We start from the raw sequence: 17856 nt of genomic DNA, 5'->3' as shown, positions 1-17856 counted from the left end.
CTAATCGGCCCATTTAGACAGGCCGGCCCGGCCCAGACCAGCTTTGACTGAACTGCATCACTACAACAGAACTAACGCATGTGATTGAATTGACAATAGACAATAGACAATATACCAAAATTATGGTCCATCAACCCAACCCAAAACCAAAGCTTTAAAAACCTAAACCCTAACCTGCTTCTAGTTTTCCTCTCCTCACGGACGGCGCACGTCTTCTCACCTCCAACATCTTCGACTTTCGTTGGAGCAACAGGTATGATCTATCCTTGTTACGCATCTGCAAATACGGAAATGCACTCTGTCTCTCGCGGTTGCGTTGGTTAAGTGTTGTATCTGTTTCTATATGTGTTTGATTTGTCAGAAAACGAAGGAAAATAAGAAAACAATGACTTCCTTTTAGTTTCTGTATGTCTCCTTTTGGTTCAAGCACACACCTGTTTGGCTGCTGAGGAAGTTAGGGAAGAGAAGCGGGATTTTATTTTCCATTTGGTTAGTAGGTTCGTGAAGTCAAATGTGCTGAACTAGAAAGGTCTGTTAAGTTCGTACGTTTACGTCGTCTTGGTTTTTTCATGTCATGGAGGAAGAAAGATTTAGGTCTTAACACTTAGATATGCCTTTGTTTCCTTCATGTATTAGGAACTAGATGGACCTCCGTAGCGATGTGTAGTACATCAAATTATTTTATTTAGCTTTATAGGATAATTTTTTATTTTTCGTGTATTTTCTGCACAATCAAACAAGTTTTGAACTGTTGCTACTATCCGCATGATTAAATACCCTCAGTTGTAGTTGGCACAAATAGAATTTTGCCTGTGAGTTCAAAACACCACGGTTCGAAACCATACGTGAATTATGTTTGATATGGATAGAAGGTTAACTGTGTAACTGGTAATGGTTTTCTCATCAACTTGATTGATTTGCTATTGATGAATGCAGTAGATAAGTGAAAATGAGTCGAGGAAGTGCAGGAGCACCCAAGGGGAAGAAGAAGGGTGTCAGTTTTACCATTGATTGTTCAAAGCCAGCAGAAGATAAAATCATGGATGTTGCATCACTTGAGAAGTTTCTTCAGGAGAGGATCAAGGTTGGTGGAAAGGCCGGTGCTCTTGGTGAAGTTATAACTATTACACGTGAAAAGGGCAAGATTATTGTCACTTCTGAGAGCCAGTTCTCGAAGAGGTAAAATTTATAAATTGCTTGGTTATATGGTAGGGTCTAACTTTGCCAAGGTTCCCTTATTTGATTCACATTTTTGTAAGTTGATCTGTGACTGCATTGTTTATGTTTAATTGAGAAAGAAATTCGATTATTATTAATTCCTTCAGATGAAATCAATTTTACTTGGTTTTAAAACTGTAATCAGGGGTTGTAAGTTGCTTGCTGTTCTAGGGGTTATTGGGTTGGGATTCATCATCTCATTTGTATAGTTTGAGTAATAATTGACAAAACCTTTAAATACATAGTACTACAAGCAATTCATGTTGAAACATCACATAGAAGTGTAAATCATAAGTTATGAATGCCATGTAATTTTCTTCATAGCATGCAAAGGCTAGGCATTTATGACAGTTAATGAATTGGGTATTATTTAAAAAAAAGTAAAGAACTGGGTAAAGATTAATATTGTAGCATGAGAATTGAAGCATACAAATCTTACTTGAGTTGATTTTATTTAGAGGTTAAAAATAGAGGTTTAGCCACCTTTCTATTCCTAATTTAGTGGATAACTGTTAAAACGTTTGTAATTAAAATCTTCAAAGGACTAGAGGAACTAATGAGGTATATTTTTGTTCTTTGCTGAACTTGAAATACTGGGGAATGTGTACTGGCCCATTTGTTGAAGATCAGCGTTTACTTATAGATTGTCTGTCATTTCTTTGTTAATTATAGGCTGGCTGCCTTATACATAAGGATAATATACATGGATTGTTTACAGTTCTCATTTCCTGCAACTTCTGCTTGTTCAGGTATCTTAAGTACTTGGCTAAGAAATATTTGAAGAAGCACAATGTGCGAGACTGGCTCCGAGTTGTTGCATCGAACAAGGACCGCGGTGTTTATGAGTTGAGGTACTTCAACATTGATGAGAATGAAGGGGAAGAAGAGGATTGAAAGTTATAACTGTTTTACTCAACAACTTTGTTTTACCTTATTTTGAAATATGGGTTGTTTAGTTTTTAGTTATGTGATTCAAACTTTATATTTATGGAACTATTGTGGTTTTACAATTTTGTTTATTGAATTGAAGATCTTGCACTGATGCTGTTGTTGCAATGCGGGATATAGAAGAGTTGCTCTACTAAATGAAGTAACTTGGATCTCTCCATGCTTTAGCTTTTCAAATTTGGGACTATCTGGTGATTATTGAATCAATCTTAATAGGGTTCTAATATGGTGCCTAAGGAAACACCATACCTCTGGTTAATCTCAGTTAAGATTTCATATTTCAGTAACATTTCAAATTAAATCAGTAAGTTTAGACGGTAATCAATGGTGACATCGCAAGTCATTGTTAGACTATTATTATCTTAAAGTTTAAAGGTATAGACCTATACTGAAATTGTTGAGCTTCCCAAATATCATAGTTTCTCTTCTTTTTAGGCTTGTAGGTTGAAATTGATATGGAAACCAGTAGTTATGAACTACTAATCACAGTTCAAGGAATCTTCTAGTTTTTCATGTCTGTTTCTTTTTAGTTGCAGAATCAAAACAGATATGGCATAACGATATAAACACTTTGTAGGATTTGCTTTTTAATTGATTACTGTTCATATTATTGTTTCCAATACATGGTATATCCATGTATTGATTCCAAATGTGAGAAAAAAAACTTCAGATTTAACTATCTAAAGTTTGGAAACACAACTTAAGATTAGATTAATGTTCTGAAAATAGTAAATACAACTTAAAGAGTATATACATTTATTACCAGAATTAACTCAGGATAAATTCTGAGAAATTTCAAACCCAGGGTTAAAAAATAATACCTATCTCTTTCTCTCTCTTAGAACACAATAAGCAGTGATGGGGTACCAAAAATGGAGAATCAAATCTACATAGGGACTCTCCCTGGTCTCTGCAAAACCAACAATAAAATATGAAGCATGCCATGAAATAACACTGAGTGGCTCCAACACGCAACCCAAACGTGCAATTGCTTACATCTTTCCTCGCTATTTGTATTTGCTATAAGCTATGTCTCTTTCACTCTTTAATTATTTACCCTCATAATTCATTTTCTCACCCCCCCCCCCCAGTCTTTAATTCCTCCATTTTTTTTACCATATCTATACTCATTTTTTACTTTTTAACTGTAAAAATATGGATGATGAGATGGAAAAGAAAGGAAAGATGATCTGGGTGAAGAGAAGCTGGTGTAGTCTGTTTGGCGGCAGGTACTCTCCTCAAAACTCACCCCCCAACACACAAGTAAACACAGAAGGTATGGGTCATTATTCAATCATTAATTAACTAGTTATTGTTAACATTGAATTACAATTACTTGGAAATTGAACCTGCCAGTGGGTAATTGATAGGGGGTACAAAACTTGTTTCATCCCAGATCTCAGACACACAATTTTGGGTTCTGGGTAGCTATTATTTCTTAGATTTTTATATATTACACCCTGAATATACTATAGTTACAGAGCTCAAGTTTAATATAGTTGTTTGGTCAAAACTCAAAACTGTCAGTAACTCAACTTTAGGGTGATGTAAATCCCTGGTTAAGCCGGCAAAGGATAAGATTCACTGGACAAAATGTCAAACTCAAGGTCAAATCTATAAGTGGAATTGCACTCCACACATCTGTCTGATTAATTATTTTTCTTTTCATGACAATTAATGTGGAAGCTCAGTTTTCTTTGCTGCACGTTCCAATCACATGTTACAGGAGCTCTCCACATGGACTTTGTGTTTTTTGTGTAACTTCTTTACTCAAATTAATTGGACAAGACTAGTATACATAGCCATACAACACACACACACACACACACAAACATATATATATATATGTATATATTGAATATCTAGGTTATGGAGAGTGATATTTATGGGATGGGTATGAAGTTTCCATTTAATTTAATTACAAAACGATTAAAGTTTTAATAAAATTGAATCAAAAATTATTTTTATAAACTATATGATAGTTACTAAAATTTATATTATTTGAAGGGAATTCAAAAAAAAACGAAGATGGTATATGTATATATATATATATATATGTATGTATGTATAGAGTACATTCATTAATTAGGAAGGCCATGGCCTTTCATTTTCTACACAGCAACATTATGAATCAAATAATTAATTTTGTCATTCTTTAAAGAATGCCCACTTCAAGACTCAATCTATTAATTAACCATTTTCTTTATTTCTCTCTCCTGACACAAATCTTGCAGAGCTTCTTCTCTGTGTGTGTGTGTGTATATATATATATATACGCACCAATACCCTGCTTTAGCTTCTCATATATGTATATGTATATATGCCCGAGAAAATTACTCAACAGAGGAATGCATATATACATGGGTTATGTACGCGTCTGTGTGTGTGTATATATATGTGTGTGTATGATTGTATATAATGTGGATGGGAAGCTCTTGTTGGAGAAGCAGGGCACGTGCAAAGGCTAGATATTGACACCTGCATTGCACGTGCTCCCCTTCTCCAACATGGGTTCCTCACCCTGCAACTCTTCATTCTCCTGTCATACATGCAACAACTCTGCACTTGCGGCATATATATATATATATATACATATATATATGTATATATAAAACCGGTTGTTCGGGTAAGTTACTAGTTCCATTTCTCATATTCTTACTACACTAGTACATAATATATCTATATATTATGTACACGAATTTGCAGGTGAGGGCACATGCATGTTTTTTAGCAGTACCATCTCCATCTGTAAGACCTTGTTCTTTTCCTTCAAGCTAGTTGTACAATCGCAACAAGCTGTATACATATCGAATATATATATATATATATGACTACATATATATATATACACACACACTAAATGTTTTTTAAAAGAATATTAGGGAGAGAGGATTAAGTGGGTAATGTATGGTGTTGCAATGAATTATCCACTTACAACCTCCATTCTACATTTATTCAGTTCTTGCTAGTATCATGTATATACATACATATATATATATAGATATATAATTAGCAGCATAATGTATATGATATTCTGATCATATTCATTAGGAGAACACATACGTACATATTATTAGTGGAAAGAGCCCGTTGCTTTACCAATCTCTGCTGTACGGCCTCGTGCAAATAGTGACTTTTAAGTGCTGCCTCTGCAGTTTCCATGTATTATTCATACTTACATAAACAAAATATACGTATACGATTATATGTAAATACTCTGATCATATGGTAGAGTGCGAAATTGGATGGTCATAGGGGTTGATTGTCGAGACAGATGGGAATGAAGAATTAGTTGAAGGCTAGTTAAAAAATATCCAGTAGGTGGCGTAATATATATATATATATATATGTGTGTGTGTGTGTGTGTGTATACATATATATACATATATATGGTGTATATGTCAAGTTAATTTGGTATTTTTCTTCTTTCTTTCGCGACAAACCTGGGCGGCTCTGCTATCTGCAAGATTTGTCTTCTTGACTCTTGACAGAGGGAAAGAGAAAAAAAAATGAGTCAGCAGCCATTTGGGTGTTGACCGAAGCAAATTCGAATATTTAGTGAAATTTATTCAAAAACCTAAAACGACGACGTAAAGTTTGTTATAAAAATCGATTTATATTCGAAACTACAATAATTTATTTAAATTTTATTAATTTATTACGAAATTTATGACGTCATAAAATGTAACGTGAAATAATTAATTGGAATAAATTGAATTGAGGGACGACAGGAATAATCAGGTCAGATGAGAAAGAGGGAAAATTCGATGTGAGTGTTTTGCACACGCAAATCACCCATCTCGAGGTCCCGGTACACACTGACATTTAATATTTGAACTACCCAAAATTAATAACATATATTTCTCTATTTTACTTCTTAATATTTGACATTTTATATTTTTTTTTATTATATTCATAATAAATATTAGTATTTAATTAATATATTATTAAACCATATAATAAAAAATTAATTAAGATAATAATAAGATATAATTTTAACATATTTAATGTAACATAAAATTATATCCAAAGAATTTTATTGGGTAGTAAATTATTATTTATTCAATTATGGGTCCCCCATGCTCTTTAAATCATGGGCCGGGTCTTCCTTATGGGCCTGATATTAACATTCGAATGGCCAATTTAAATCGGAAGACTTGAAAATTAGGGTTTAGTATCTATTTAGCCCTAAATTAGTTGGGCCTAGATTCAAGATTTTACTACGCAGGCCAATAGTTTTTTTACCAGTCTGCATAGACAAATAAATTTATGAATCTCGCAAGTTAAATTTTACATATCCGATTCATGGTGGCGATCTCAATCTTACTACAAGAATCGGACTGTGGGTGATCGTCGCTCGAAAGGGAGAAAGAAACTAAGACGACTGGAAGTGAAAGTGTTCAGGTAAACTACGCTAAGCTTGAACTTTTCATTTTTTGCTTCGTTCTTCAAGTATCTTATTTAGTTTATTGATCACGAGTCTCAGTAGGTAGACATATTGGTTAGACTTTCTACCGGATTTTCTCGGTAACCAAAAGGTTTCTTTCTTTGTTTCTTTGGGAAATTCCCAGTTCGGGTTTTTGTTCATGTGTCAATGGGGATTGTGGTGTGTGCGCGTTGATGTGGTTGATTGTTGATTAGATTGGGTCTCGCATCCAAAGTGTTCGACGAAATGCTTAATAGAAAACAAAGCCTTTGCGTTGTTGCTAGTTTGCTGGTCCATAGATGAATAATTATGTGAAAATAGGAAGTAAAAATTGTTTGATTTATATTTCATGGAAGTAGCAGTGTATAAGGTTTCCTTCTGTAAATTTACGATGGAAGGTCTTGAGAATTTGCGTATTGATAACTATTTATCTTTCTATTTAGAAGAGTTTGCTCGTTAAAAATAAGTAATTCTGACACCTTACAGTTCATTGGTATCTTTGCAAGAGCTGCTGCTCCCTGTTGTTCTTATCTCATCTATTTTCCACTTGGACTAATTTTTTGAGTTACCATCTTTTAGCATTTAGCTATATTGGGAATCATATTGGTACCATGTTCCTAACAAACTCAGAATTTACATGTAATTCATTTTCAAATCCACCCATTTGTTAAATGGAAGAAATATGAAATCTATTAGGAGATAATAAAAACTAAGATCATATTTATTTGCATATTTTGAAACGAAAAGTTCCTGTTTGTTTCTCGTATATTGCTCTTGCATAAAATTGTTTTTTCTACTTCATTCTCAATATCTCAACATCCTTTTCATATCATTCAAACTTCTCTATGCTATTACTGGTGCGAGTCATTAATCTGTCTTGCTTACATAGGCTTTTTGAAGATATTTTTTGGGGAATTGTGATAGATTCGTGTTCACAAAGTTCATATTGTTATGGGTAATGGTTCTGGCAGTTTAGGAAAAAGACTGCATTTGAAATCTTAGTGGTGATTTGACTTTTAATCCAAGCTAATCTTTTCTCATATCATTATAAGACCAAAAACTGATTTGGATCTTTATAGATCAATTCTTTGGATGGATGAAGTTTAGATCTGGTTTTGAATTAGCAAAGGAATCTGGTTGGTTGGATTAGGACAGGAACATCACAAGTCTTTCCTTTTACTCACCTTGTAAGGTTGCGAGTTTCTTAACTGAGCTTTAAAGTAATATTCAACTACATGCATGTCCCTATTGACATGTGACTTTCGATGTAGATATGGTTATTCCTCCACCAGTTAGGCCACCAAGGATTTTACACTTTCTCAAACCTTATGTGCTGAAGATGCACTTCACGAATAAGTTTGTGCATGCCCAAGTAATCCATTCACCAACTGCGACAGTAGCGTCTTCAGCAAGTTCTCAGGAGAAAGCCTTGAGGGGCAGCATGGGATCTACACGAGATGTGGCAGCTGCTGCAAAGATCGGAAAGATACTTGGGGAGCGGCTATTGCAAAATGACATTCCTGCTGTTTCTGTTTTCTTGAAGAGGGAGCAGAAGTATCATGGCAAGGTCAAAGCTGTTATTGATTCCTTAAAGGAAGCTGGTGTCAAGTTGCTCTAAGTATGTAATAACTCACCCCTACCATTTTTATTCCGGGAGGATTGCAAGACAGTTTTCTTTAACATCTTGAGAAAGAGATAAGAGTGGTAGTGTGTCGTCTACGTAATAACTCGTCCCTACCATTTTTATTCTGGGAATATTGCGAGACAGTTTTCTTTTACATCTCGAGACAGAGATACACAGTGGTAGTGCTTCATCTATTCCCTAGCGAAAGACCTTACCAAAATCTGCAAGAGCTTGTATGGATTTTACGAGCTCCAATGACTACAAAGAAAATATTAAGTCCATGTTTACATCAATCTAGTTACTTAGCAACTATTTTGTTTTAAATTCAACCATTTTATTATCGAATTCGAAAAGGAGACAAGTAAATTGCCAACCTACGTTATCTTGTTGGAACTCGTCTTGGAGGTAAGAGATAATTCCCGCACGGGTGTATCAAATATCCCCCTCAAAGGGGGATAATTCCCACCATTTTGTGGGGAGTAGCATCGAGGATAATCTTGGCAACACAAGCAACCCTCCTATTCCCTTTGCTCATAGCTTTACTTAATATGGTTTGTCAACATGAACATTGACTATTCCTATGTTCATGTTGGTAAAAAATTTAATGGTAAATTATGTAAAGAGTGATTGAATCTAATATAGTTTTTAAGTATATATTTGAAATAAATTCATAAATTTAATAGAATTAGTTTGTAAATTTACACTTTACTTAATTACAAAATTAAGAAATCTAACACATTATTTTATTTCTTTAAGTAAATGGGTTAGAAATGAGGAAACCTAACATGATTCTTATTGGAGAGTTGGTTTTGATTTTATATATATATATATATATATATGTGTGTGTGTGTGTGTGTGTGTGTGTGTGTGTGTGTGTATATATTCCTATTTATAAATTAAAGATAAGAAAGTCTTGACATTGGACCTCTTGAAAAAAAAACAAGAGATGGCCAATGAAGGCAATACTTGCCTTTCATTATTAAAAGCCAAAAATTAAATAATTTAAATCCCATCAAATCATATGTAATAGTGAAATTGCAAGTTGCTCAAACAACATCATGGGGTACTTAAATTATACTTATTTTTTTAATTATATTAATTAATCAAAGTTATCCTCAGGATTAACACCCAATTATCTAGACTAATTTAATAGGCTATTTGATTAATTATTTATAAACAATTTTTTACGTTTGATAATATATATATATATATAAAATGTTATATTTATTCAATTCTTAAAAACAATTCCAAAAAAAAAAAAAAAAGAAATCACGCAAAGTCCAAATATCTTTAATTTATAAATATTATTTTATTACACACTTTTTAATTATTTATAAATAAAATTAAATTCGATAATTACTTAATTATCCATTTCAAAATGGCGGCTTGAACGAGAAACTTGACGTTTCAACCTTTTAAATTTTCGTTAAAATCTCAGGAATATTTAATCCTTATTTAGGATAACGTCAGGGGTAGGTCAGTAATTTTACCTTCGCTTTCAAGACCCTATCACGTGACATGCCTCTCTCATCTTTTTTCTCGCCACGTGGCGATTAAATTTCATGAGACCTTACTTCCTCTCGGGCCCACTTTGTCACATCGATCTTATCTCCAATACGTGCTTCTCGATCCACTTGCCACGTCACTGTACCACTGTGCAGATCCAGATCAACGGTCCAGATCCCTCTTTCTCCAACAAACTTGTTCGACCTTTAGCACTGTTCCCCCTCGTTAAATATGCCCACCGTCTCCTAACTGACACCTTCTATATTGGGAGACTGCTCGGACTGATTTACTGAGAGCAGACTGATCTACTATCCTGCGCCCTTCCTGTGTTAACGTACGCCATGGGCTTGCTTGACCAGCTATGGGACGACACCGTTGCGGGGCCACGGCCGGAGACAGGCCTCGGCAAGCTACGGAAGCACTCTTCTTTCAGTTTCCGGTCTACCTCCGGCAAGGGTATGCAGCGTTTTGCTATCTTAAGCCGGTAGAGCATTTTATGAAAACAGTACCTGCTGAGATCTAACTCGAGAGAACCAAAAGAAATGATAAACAAAATCATGTAAACCTATTGACTGGTCGATTCAGACGGTCCAGATTCTCCTGGATCTGTTTTGAAATTTAGTGCAGTCATTAGGTGGACGATAACGATTCCTATTAAATTATCCAAATATTTTCTAAATTTATTAAAAAAAGTGTATATAAAATGTGTTGATATGTGTGTGCTTGTGATGAAGTGAATCAATCGAGTGTGAATGAGACTATTCGTGCTTGTTCGGTGTCAGATCTGTTGTGATCATGAGATATGATCAGCGGATGATATGCTAATCCGGTTTCTCTTTTGATCAGAATCAGGTAACGTTAGATCTTTCGGTGATGATTCGCCGGAGGAGGCGGCGAGAGTAACGCGTAGTATAAGAATAGTAAAGCCGCCAGGGTACCAGAACGGTTCGCCGCCAGGGTACCAGAACGGTTCGCCGCCAGTATCGCCTGCAGGTTCCACCCCACCTTTGTCTCCATTTTCCGGTGAGGTTATTCTCTAACTTCCCGACTTGCCCCTAAACTTTTCGCAAAATTTCCAACTGATCTCTCCAGGAAACCCGGGTACTCACTGTCTAGAAGGATCCTATAAGGGGTAGTTATGTCAGTTTGTCTGTTGCGTGATAAGTGAACTACGGGGGCATTTTAGTCATTTCATAATCTATGTGCAAACTTTGTCAATGGATAATGATAATGCAAATGTTAGGTTATCTTTTTTATATTTGTTCTTAGGTGGGAATCGGAAATGACTTCTGTGTCCTTATATGGCGTAAGATATATCATCATGCATGTAGGCCAGCTCCGTATTAGTTTTGGCCATGTTCAATTATTTGGGGCTGTTAAATTATAGTGCCCTTATTGGATGGGCGCATACGGAGACCAGACGGGCTCGACAAATTTAATTGTGTGGGTCGTCTCGAAGATTTACACGTATGACATATCATTTCATATTATCCGGGCTGTACTTTACACACACACACACACATGTATATAAAGGCACGTGCACTCCACCTATATGTATATATTTTTGCAGAAGTATTAATTTGGTTTCTGAAGGATGTTTACTGAAAGTAAATTATTACATATGTAGAATTACTGTACTAGTTAGATACAGTAAATTATGATCTTGTCTAGGACTCTATTTTGTAGCGTGAAATGTAACGTTAAGCAGAAATAGAAAAACGTAAACTACTGCTCATTTGCAATGAACTTTTTACCTAGACTGGGGAGTGTATTTGTGGGCTAAATTAAAGAGAAATTAGTATTATAAATGCTTCATGAGTACATATACAGAGATTGGTTGCAGTATGAACATGCAGTAGGGAGTAAGCAAATTACAGAATAATATAATTCTTTTATATTGTTTTACTTTGTTGGGATTTGTATTTAGATGATGGGATGGTTGTTTTCTGTAACTTGGTTTGGGTAATTAAGATAAACATGAATGTGGGTGTAGGAGGAGGCAGAGAGACATCGTACCGGTTTAGAAGGAGGTCAACATCGGATGCATACGAGAAAGGAAGCGAGGACGTCGGAGCCAGGATTGTTCCTCCTTATAACGATGTGTGAGCTTTAGAGAAACTCAAAACCTTTTCGCCTTTTGTTTCATCCCGGCTGCCGGAAATCTTCGGAGGTATGATTATGGATCGCCGATGAGACTAGTAGAATGCCCGACCTTCATTCCCCCTCCCGCAAAATCGTATAATATCCAGGTCGAATTCCTCTGTAGCTTATAGTCTATTCTGCAATGAGTGTTTATGTTATATTGGTACTATTATCCCGTCCTATGCAACCTTGGTGTCTTACTACTTGTAACATATATATATATATATAGCTAGGTATGCTAATATATGTATGTAGTTATGTATGTAACGTAGTGGCAGTTTGTTTCGTGTAAATAGAGAGGGCTGTAGCGATGTTTTTGTTATGCAACGTTGTCGTTTCTTCTTTTCTTGGGAAATAAGAATGATCTTTGATCTCCCTTTCTCTGCTTCACTGTGGTGTGATTTTTTGGTGTGCTATAGCTACAAGAGAAATAAGGTGATAGCCTATCTTCCTGAATATAAATCTGGCGTGTTCTTCTTATTACTTGTCACACACCTACACGCAGCTAAATAGTTATCTGCAAATTATAATAGATCAGTGGGTATGGTGATGAAAGAAATTGTGAAAAAACTAGTGATATCAGTGTCTACGGTTGGTGGTGGGGAATGGGAATGGGAATGGGAGGGAGATTGATATTAGGGTTGTACAGCAAGTGGGTGTTTGCTAAAGCTGGAACAGATGAGGATGATATATGCAATATACAAATATGTATATGGTTGGTGGTGTTTCATCATCATCATTATAAGTGCAGCAATATATATATATATATGTAAGTATGTGTATGTGTGTGTGTGTGTGTGTGTGTGTGTGTATATAAGGAAAGGTTGTAGCAAGTTGAAGATGTGATGGGACTATGACTGACACTGTCTTTGGTATCCATATGGTGGGGCGGATATATGTATATATTCATTGTAATTTACTGATAGGATGCGGCCAAGAATTCTCAATGCTTTTGTTTTTTATTCAAGTACTGTGTGGGAGTTAGCGGGATAGATATTGAGAGCCTGGGACCATTCATACTTGTCTGCGTAACCGGGTGTTTATCTGTCAGTATATACATTGTCACTGCCTCGTTGGAATTGAAACGTGGGTGTATCATTTATTTTTCTCTTATCCACTTCATGTATAAATTTATGCTGGAAAATTCCCATTAGATACTAATCTTGGGTTCTGTAAATGTCCAGATATAACGTATGAGAATGAGGTGTGTGCATTAAGTTCCATTCAATACGTATGTATGTGTATACATGTCAGATTATGTGTGTGTATTCCTGAACTACTTGTTGGGAGGTTCTGTTTCAAAGACTTGGATCTGATCTGTGGCTGTCATCTTCAGGGGGCGCAGTACGGGTACGGCCTCCTCGCCCTTGCGAAATTGGTTATACTGATCCAGGACTGAATATAATACATATTATGTAATGTACAGCTGCATGTCAAATAAGCACGGGCTACTCCGAGGAAGCTATCAGGTAATCCTCGCGGCCGCCTCTGTGACTTACGAGCAGATTCATATAACCTATTCCTCTGCAGGCAGGTCAATTAAATTTATAATTTGTTAAAGCTACCTGACATAGTGTTACTATGTGAGATGTACATAAAATACGTGCAAGATCATCGTTAGGATCGACATAGTTGCCGAAAATTAACCGACCAAAATTAACTTCAGTCATTATATATTAAATAAAATTGAGGGTCGGATGAAAATAAAAAATTATAATGAATTTTATAACTATTTATATTAAAAAATAAGTAAATATAATTCCTCCAAGACAATAATAAAATATGTTGACTTGAATTTTTTTTAATATTTAACACAGTATTTATATATGTTAATACCAATCATTATTAATAATATAACAAACATATTTTTTTTATTTTATTATTTTTTTAAAAAAAAATTATTACTAAGAATATATTTTTTGTAAAAACTAAAAATTCAACCAATGAATTATTGGTCAAACTAGTAAAACAGTATAATCAATCTTATTTGGTTCAATAATTAATCTTATTTTAATTATTAGATTTCTAAGTGTTGTCTTAATTAGAGACTAAACTATAGAGTTTGTCTGGTAATTAGCTCCTTAATTACTACAAAACAAAATTTAAATAAAAATAAATTATAAAAAAAAAAAATTAATATGATTCTCTCAAAGCCCAAAAAGCTGGCCCGGTTTACCGGATCATTCAGAACAATTTGGACTTACGGTACTCGGGTTGACCCGTAACCGACGGCGACTCTAAGCGTTTCTGTTGTTTATGGTGGGGGGGGGGGGGGGGGGGGTTTGACTGACTGGCGTTGTACTATTGTCTTCGTTCATGTAAATACTCTGAGCTTAATCTAAGACGGAAAGAGAAAATGAAGATGATAACTGGTGATGGGTTTCTCATTTTGCTTTTCTTCTTCAACATGTTACTGTTTTTTTCCTCCGGTAAAGTCTCAATCTTGTGTCTTTAAATTATATCGTTGGTCGTTAGGGTTATAATTTATGACCTGTTTCCAATTGCGCATACTTGCATTCATTTCTGGGACATAAATGATCTTAGACTTAGAGCTAGAATACGTTTGTTTGAACTTTTATTTTCTTTGGTATTCTTAAGCAGATGGGGATGGCTTGTGTCGTTTGTTCTTGTCTGGGATGGGTAAAATAATAAGAGATGATATCTTGAATTCTGATCCGGTTTTGTAAAACTTTTATTGTTTCCTATTTGATGCTTTATGTTGTTGTGGGTCGTATAAATATGAAGAGCGTCAATATATATAGGTTCACAATGGATTTAAGTCCTGAGCAGCAGTTTGAATCTTCTGCTGCTAACTTTGGTTTAGATGTCTCTTGACAAGGTTCTTCCTTAATTTTGATGGATGGTAGGGGAAAAGGGGTGTTAAAGTATAACCAGGCAAGTAGGAGCAGGAAGTTTCCAGGATTTCTTTGGACTGATTGTAAAGCGAATTGATTTTGTGTTGAATTAGCAGATTTTGATTTAATCTGGAATCTCTTGTTGTTATAGGCAGTAACAAAGATATTGGGTCTGAGCATGGGGAGAGTGTCTAGATCTACCAATGTTGGGTAAAAATCCCTTTACTGATTTCTTTCTTCTCGAGGCTGCAATGCGTCGTAACTAGATAATCGCTTCTAGACAATTGGAGGAATAAGCCTGTTGAAGAGTTGGGAGAAGAGCAGGAGTTAATTCTGTCCTTCCCTCATAAGGGGAAAGTGCTGATCAGTGAGCAAATGGCTTGTTGTTGCTCCTTTAATAAATAGTCTTACACTTATCCAACAAATGGGATTATTTACAGACATGGGTGCATTGCAACACCATGAGTGTTGTTTGTATACAACTGAAGGAAATTCTGTGGCTGAATTAGATGTCACATTTTTCCAGAAAAAGTATTTTTACAGAGAAAGCACCAGATATGATATTCTTGCAGCAGGTAGCCAATTCAGTTGGCCCTGTGATGGTCAAAACTAGATTAAGCTAGTTTATGTTGTCTTTGGGTTACCTTACAATTTATGGGAGTTATTTCTTCATGGGTGGTTTTGTTTGGGTCTGGATCCACTATTTGGTTGCCCTTCAGTTATGAATATTCATTTGAAGACGAGCTGCAAGGGCAGTGGGCTATGCATACTGTTCTGCCATGGTTATCTTAAAGGCATTGTGAGGATGTTATTGCGACCTAAAGAAAAGTTGAAAGTATTTACTGAGGAAGTTAGAAATAACCTGGCTGAAAGAAGATTTCTAGGTGATTGACATCCCATTTTTATGCAGGTAAACCTGATGGAGTATGCATTTCTAAAGGAGGTCGCTTTCCCCCATTCTCATTTGAAGGAAGGCCTCCAAAGAAGGTGAGCAAAGGAACCAAAGATCTTACTCTTTGTAGATTGTTCCGCAAAAAGACTTGCTGCACCACTGCCCAGACACATCCTGCTTTGCTAGCTGTTAGAAAACTGGCTTCTACAGGGGAAGCCAGCCAAGAGTGCTTGCATTTATGGGAATTATTGGAATGCTCAATCTGTGATCCGCGTGTGGGTGTTCAGCCTGGACCACCCCTTGTATGTTCATCCTTTTGTGATGGAGTCTTCCATGCTTGCTCTAGTGCTTACTTCTCTATGGATGCGAAGACTCAGGTGCACGTTTGATATCTTTAATTTTGGATTAGTACTTTGTTTGTCAAAAGTAAGTTGTGCATTCTGGTTCTGTTCCCCACCTTATGTGGCTTATGCTATTCATATAATCTGCAGTCCCTATTTTAGTGTTTTGGTATTTTACCTGCCAGGTTCTAGCGCCCTGTGGAGTAAATGACTTTGTCTGTGGTAGAGCTTCCGAATGGGTCTCTAACGGCACAGAGCTCTGCCACGCTGCAGGTTTTGCTGTTAAAATATTTGACGATACAAATGTTGATATTGGGGGAACATCCTGCTATGGTAGCAAAGCCAGTCTAGATTCCATTGCCCAGTCATGGAGCACTTCACGATCTGAATTGCCTCAAAAAGATGAAAACTTAGGGATATTTGAGGACTTCCAGCAGTGGGTTCTTGAAATGCCACTCAGCGAAAGGATTTCATGGGCTGTGGGAGGGATGGTTCTCACATCTGGTCTTCTGTTTGTAAGGTTTGGCATTCTCTTATTACAATCTATGTGATGTTTAAATTTTGCATTATGCTATGTGCGAATGCTGAATTTTGTGGAGTTTCTGGTTTCTTCCCTCTGCTTATTGTAAATTTTCAATTGACAATCTTGTTTATATGAAGTCCTGTACTTCAAAAGAAATTTTTATAAACAAGATATGAAAGTAGAGATATACACTGTAATTACAAGAAGTATATAGAGTTATGTCAAAGTATAGTTGATTACCTGTTGCGTGAGCTTTTCTTCCTTTCTCTCAAGGAACACATGAATTGGCAGGTGTCTTTACAATTACATCACATAGGAAGAGTTGATGAAGTATTTGTACATATTCTTACCCTAATGAAAGTTTTAATATACAGCAAAAGGAAGAGCCATAACCAGCGGCAGAAGCTAGCAGCCATCCAACGCACTGCAAGGAAACTGGAAGGCAATATGAACCCAAATACTACTGTTAGTCAGGGAAATAGGAAAGGAAGTCGAAGATAAATACCCCCTTGCATGTGAAATGAGTTTGTAATTTACAGATGAGTAAGAATTATATATTACAACACAAGCAAATTATGTTGCTCCTTCCCTTCGCCCTCCCACTGTCATTTTGTTTGCGCATTGGACAAGGATCATTAGGTTTTATTTCTCCTCTCTCCTCTATTAAGCAAACATAATGACATATCTCTGCCATTAACTGCTTTTGTTTTGGTTAGCAGTTATATCAAAAACTAGGATTCTGTTTGGCATATACGAATATTCTTATCATTTTTATGTGTTTACCCATATGCTTGTTTATGAAAACATGTATAGGGTCTGTGTTTGCGAAGTAATTAAGTACTAATAAAATAGTTTTAATACATATAATACCAATGAATTTAGAAAGTGAAGAAAATAGGTAAAATTTTAAGTTTTTGTATGGTAACCCATTTTTTGTTGGTTGATAAAACAGGTTGCTCCTACAATGTTCTTGCCATCAGCTGGCTCTGTGGTCAATTCTTTCACAGTGGAAATGAGAGAAGACAAAGCACATCCTGATATTGAGTTTTATTTAGAGGATATTACTTTAATCAGACCTTTGGAGAACTAGTTGTAGCTGGTAGCATCTTAAACAGGATTAGCTAACATTTTTTTTAGGTTTGTTACATAATGTTTCTCGGCCCTAATCACACGTATATTTCGATCTTCTACGCGTTTCTGATTATCTTTTTGTTCAATTTTAATGACTTGATTTGTAATAAACCGTTGTAACTTGTACTTTTTTATGATTAGATTACAGTTATAACTAATGGCAGGATAAAGCAAAGTTTTATCTTGCGCTATTTGATTTTATTGCAGTTTATGATTAGATTAAACCAAGAATACTGAACTGTTTCATAAA

The 17856-nt window shown here is 35.5% G+C and overlaps 4 protein-coding genes across 15 annotated transcripts; all 4 read left to right on the top strand.

Annotated features, from left to right (window-relative positions):
- The first annotated feature begins 94 nt into the window (after positions 1-94).
- On the top strand, positions 95-2260 carry LOC110825916 (large ribosomal subunit protein eL22z). 3 transcript variants are annotated; one of them, XM_022056463.2, is made up of 4 exons: positions 136-253; positions 362-529; positions 937-1179; positions 1968-2260. In XM_022056463.2, the coding sequence occupies exons 3-4, from the start codon at positions 950-952 to the stop codon at positions 2110-2112; spliced, it is 375 nt and encodes a 124-aa protein (XP_021912155.1). In that variant the 5' UTR covers positions 136-253; positions 362-529; positions 937-949; the 3' UTR covers positions 2113-2260. The 3 variants fall into 3 exon arrangements, with proteins under 3 accessions (XP_021912153.1, XP_021912154.1, XP_021912155.1); XM_022056461.2 differs by lacking the exon at positions 362-529 and having other exon boundaries at positions 95-253; XM_022056462.2 differs by lacking the exon at positions 362-529 and having other exon boundaries at positions 103-253; positions 940-1179.
- On the top strand, positions 2229-8509 carry LOC110825914 (Ribosomal L18p/L5e family protein). 5 transcript variants are annotated; one of them, XM_022056460.2, is made up of 4 exons: positions 3308-3442; positions 6500-6570; positions 7672-7779; positions 7864-8509. In XM_022056460.2, exon 4 carries the CDS (start codon positions 7866-7868, stop codon positions 8208-8210), a length of 345 nt encoding a protein of 114 aa, XP_021912152.1. In that variant the 5' UTR covers positions 3308-3442; positions 6500-6570; positions 7672-7779; positions 7864-7865; the 3' UTR covers positions 8211-8509. The 5 variants fall into 5 exon arrangements, with proteins under 5 accessions (XP_021912149.1, XP_021912152.1, XP_021912150.1 ...); XM_022056457.2 differs by lacking the exons at positions 6500-6570; positions 7672-7779 and adding an exon at positions 2229-2308 and having other exon boundaries at positions 3009-3442; XM_022056458.2 differs by lacking the exon at positions 7672-7779 and having other exon boundaries at positions 3312-3442.
- Positions 8510-9962: 1453 nt separating this feature from the next.
- Positions 9963-12254, top strand: LOC110825910 (Dormancy/auxin associated family protein). 2 transcript variants are annotated; one of them, XM_022056452.2, is made up of 3 exons: positions 9963-10178; positions 10569-10745; positions 11716-12254. In XM_022056452.2, exons 1-3 carry the CDS (start codon positions 10064-10066, stop codon positions 11826-11828), a joined length of 405 nt encoding a protein of 134 aa, XP_021912144.1. In that variant the 5' UTR covers positions 9963-10063; the 3' UTR covers positions 11829-12254. The 2 variants fall into 2 exon arrangements, with proteins under 2 accessions (XP_021912144.1, XP_021912143.1); XM_022056451.2 differs by having other exon boundaries at positions 10569-10750.
- Positions 12255-14136: 1882 nt separating this feature from the next.
- LOC110815403 (folate receptor family protein) lies at positions 14137-17807 on the top strand. Of its 5 annotated transcripts, none has more exons than XR_015817519.1 (5): positions 14138-14293; positions 15630-15988; positions 16138-16472; positions 16850-17114; positions 17428-17807. XR_015817519.1 is itself a non-coding variant. In XM_088214826.1 (5 exons), the coding sequence occupies exons 1-4, from the start codon at positions 14221-14223 to the stop codon at positions 16974-16976; spliced, it is 894 nt and encodes a 297-aa protein (XP_088070952.1). In that variant the 5' UTR covers positions 14138-14220; the 3' UTR covers positions 16977-17014; positions 17428-17807. The 5 variants fall into 5 exon arrangements, 4 of the variants coding, with proteins under 4 accessions (XP_088070953.1, XP_088070952.1, XP_088070951.1 ...); XM_088214826.1 differs by having other exon boundaries at positions 16850-17014; XM_088214825.1 differs by having other exon boundaries at positions 16850-17018.
- Positions 17808-17856: the final 49 nt, after the last annotated feature.

This window comes from Carica papaya, chromosome 3, assembly GCF_054855325.1.
Source record: "Carica papaya isolate Zhongbai chromosome 3, ASM5485532v1, whole genome shotgun sequence".
Lineage (NCBI taxonomy): Eukaryota > Viridiplantae > Streptophyta > Magnoliopsida > Brassicales > Caricaceae > Carica > Carica papaya.
This window is presented reverse-complemented; position numbering and strand designations above follow the sequence as displayed.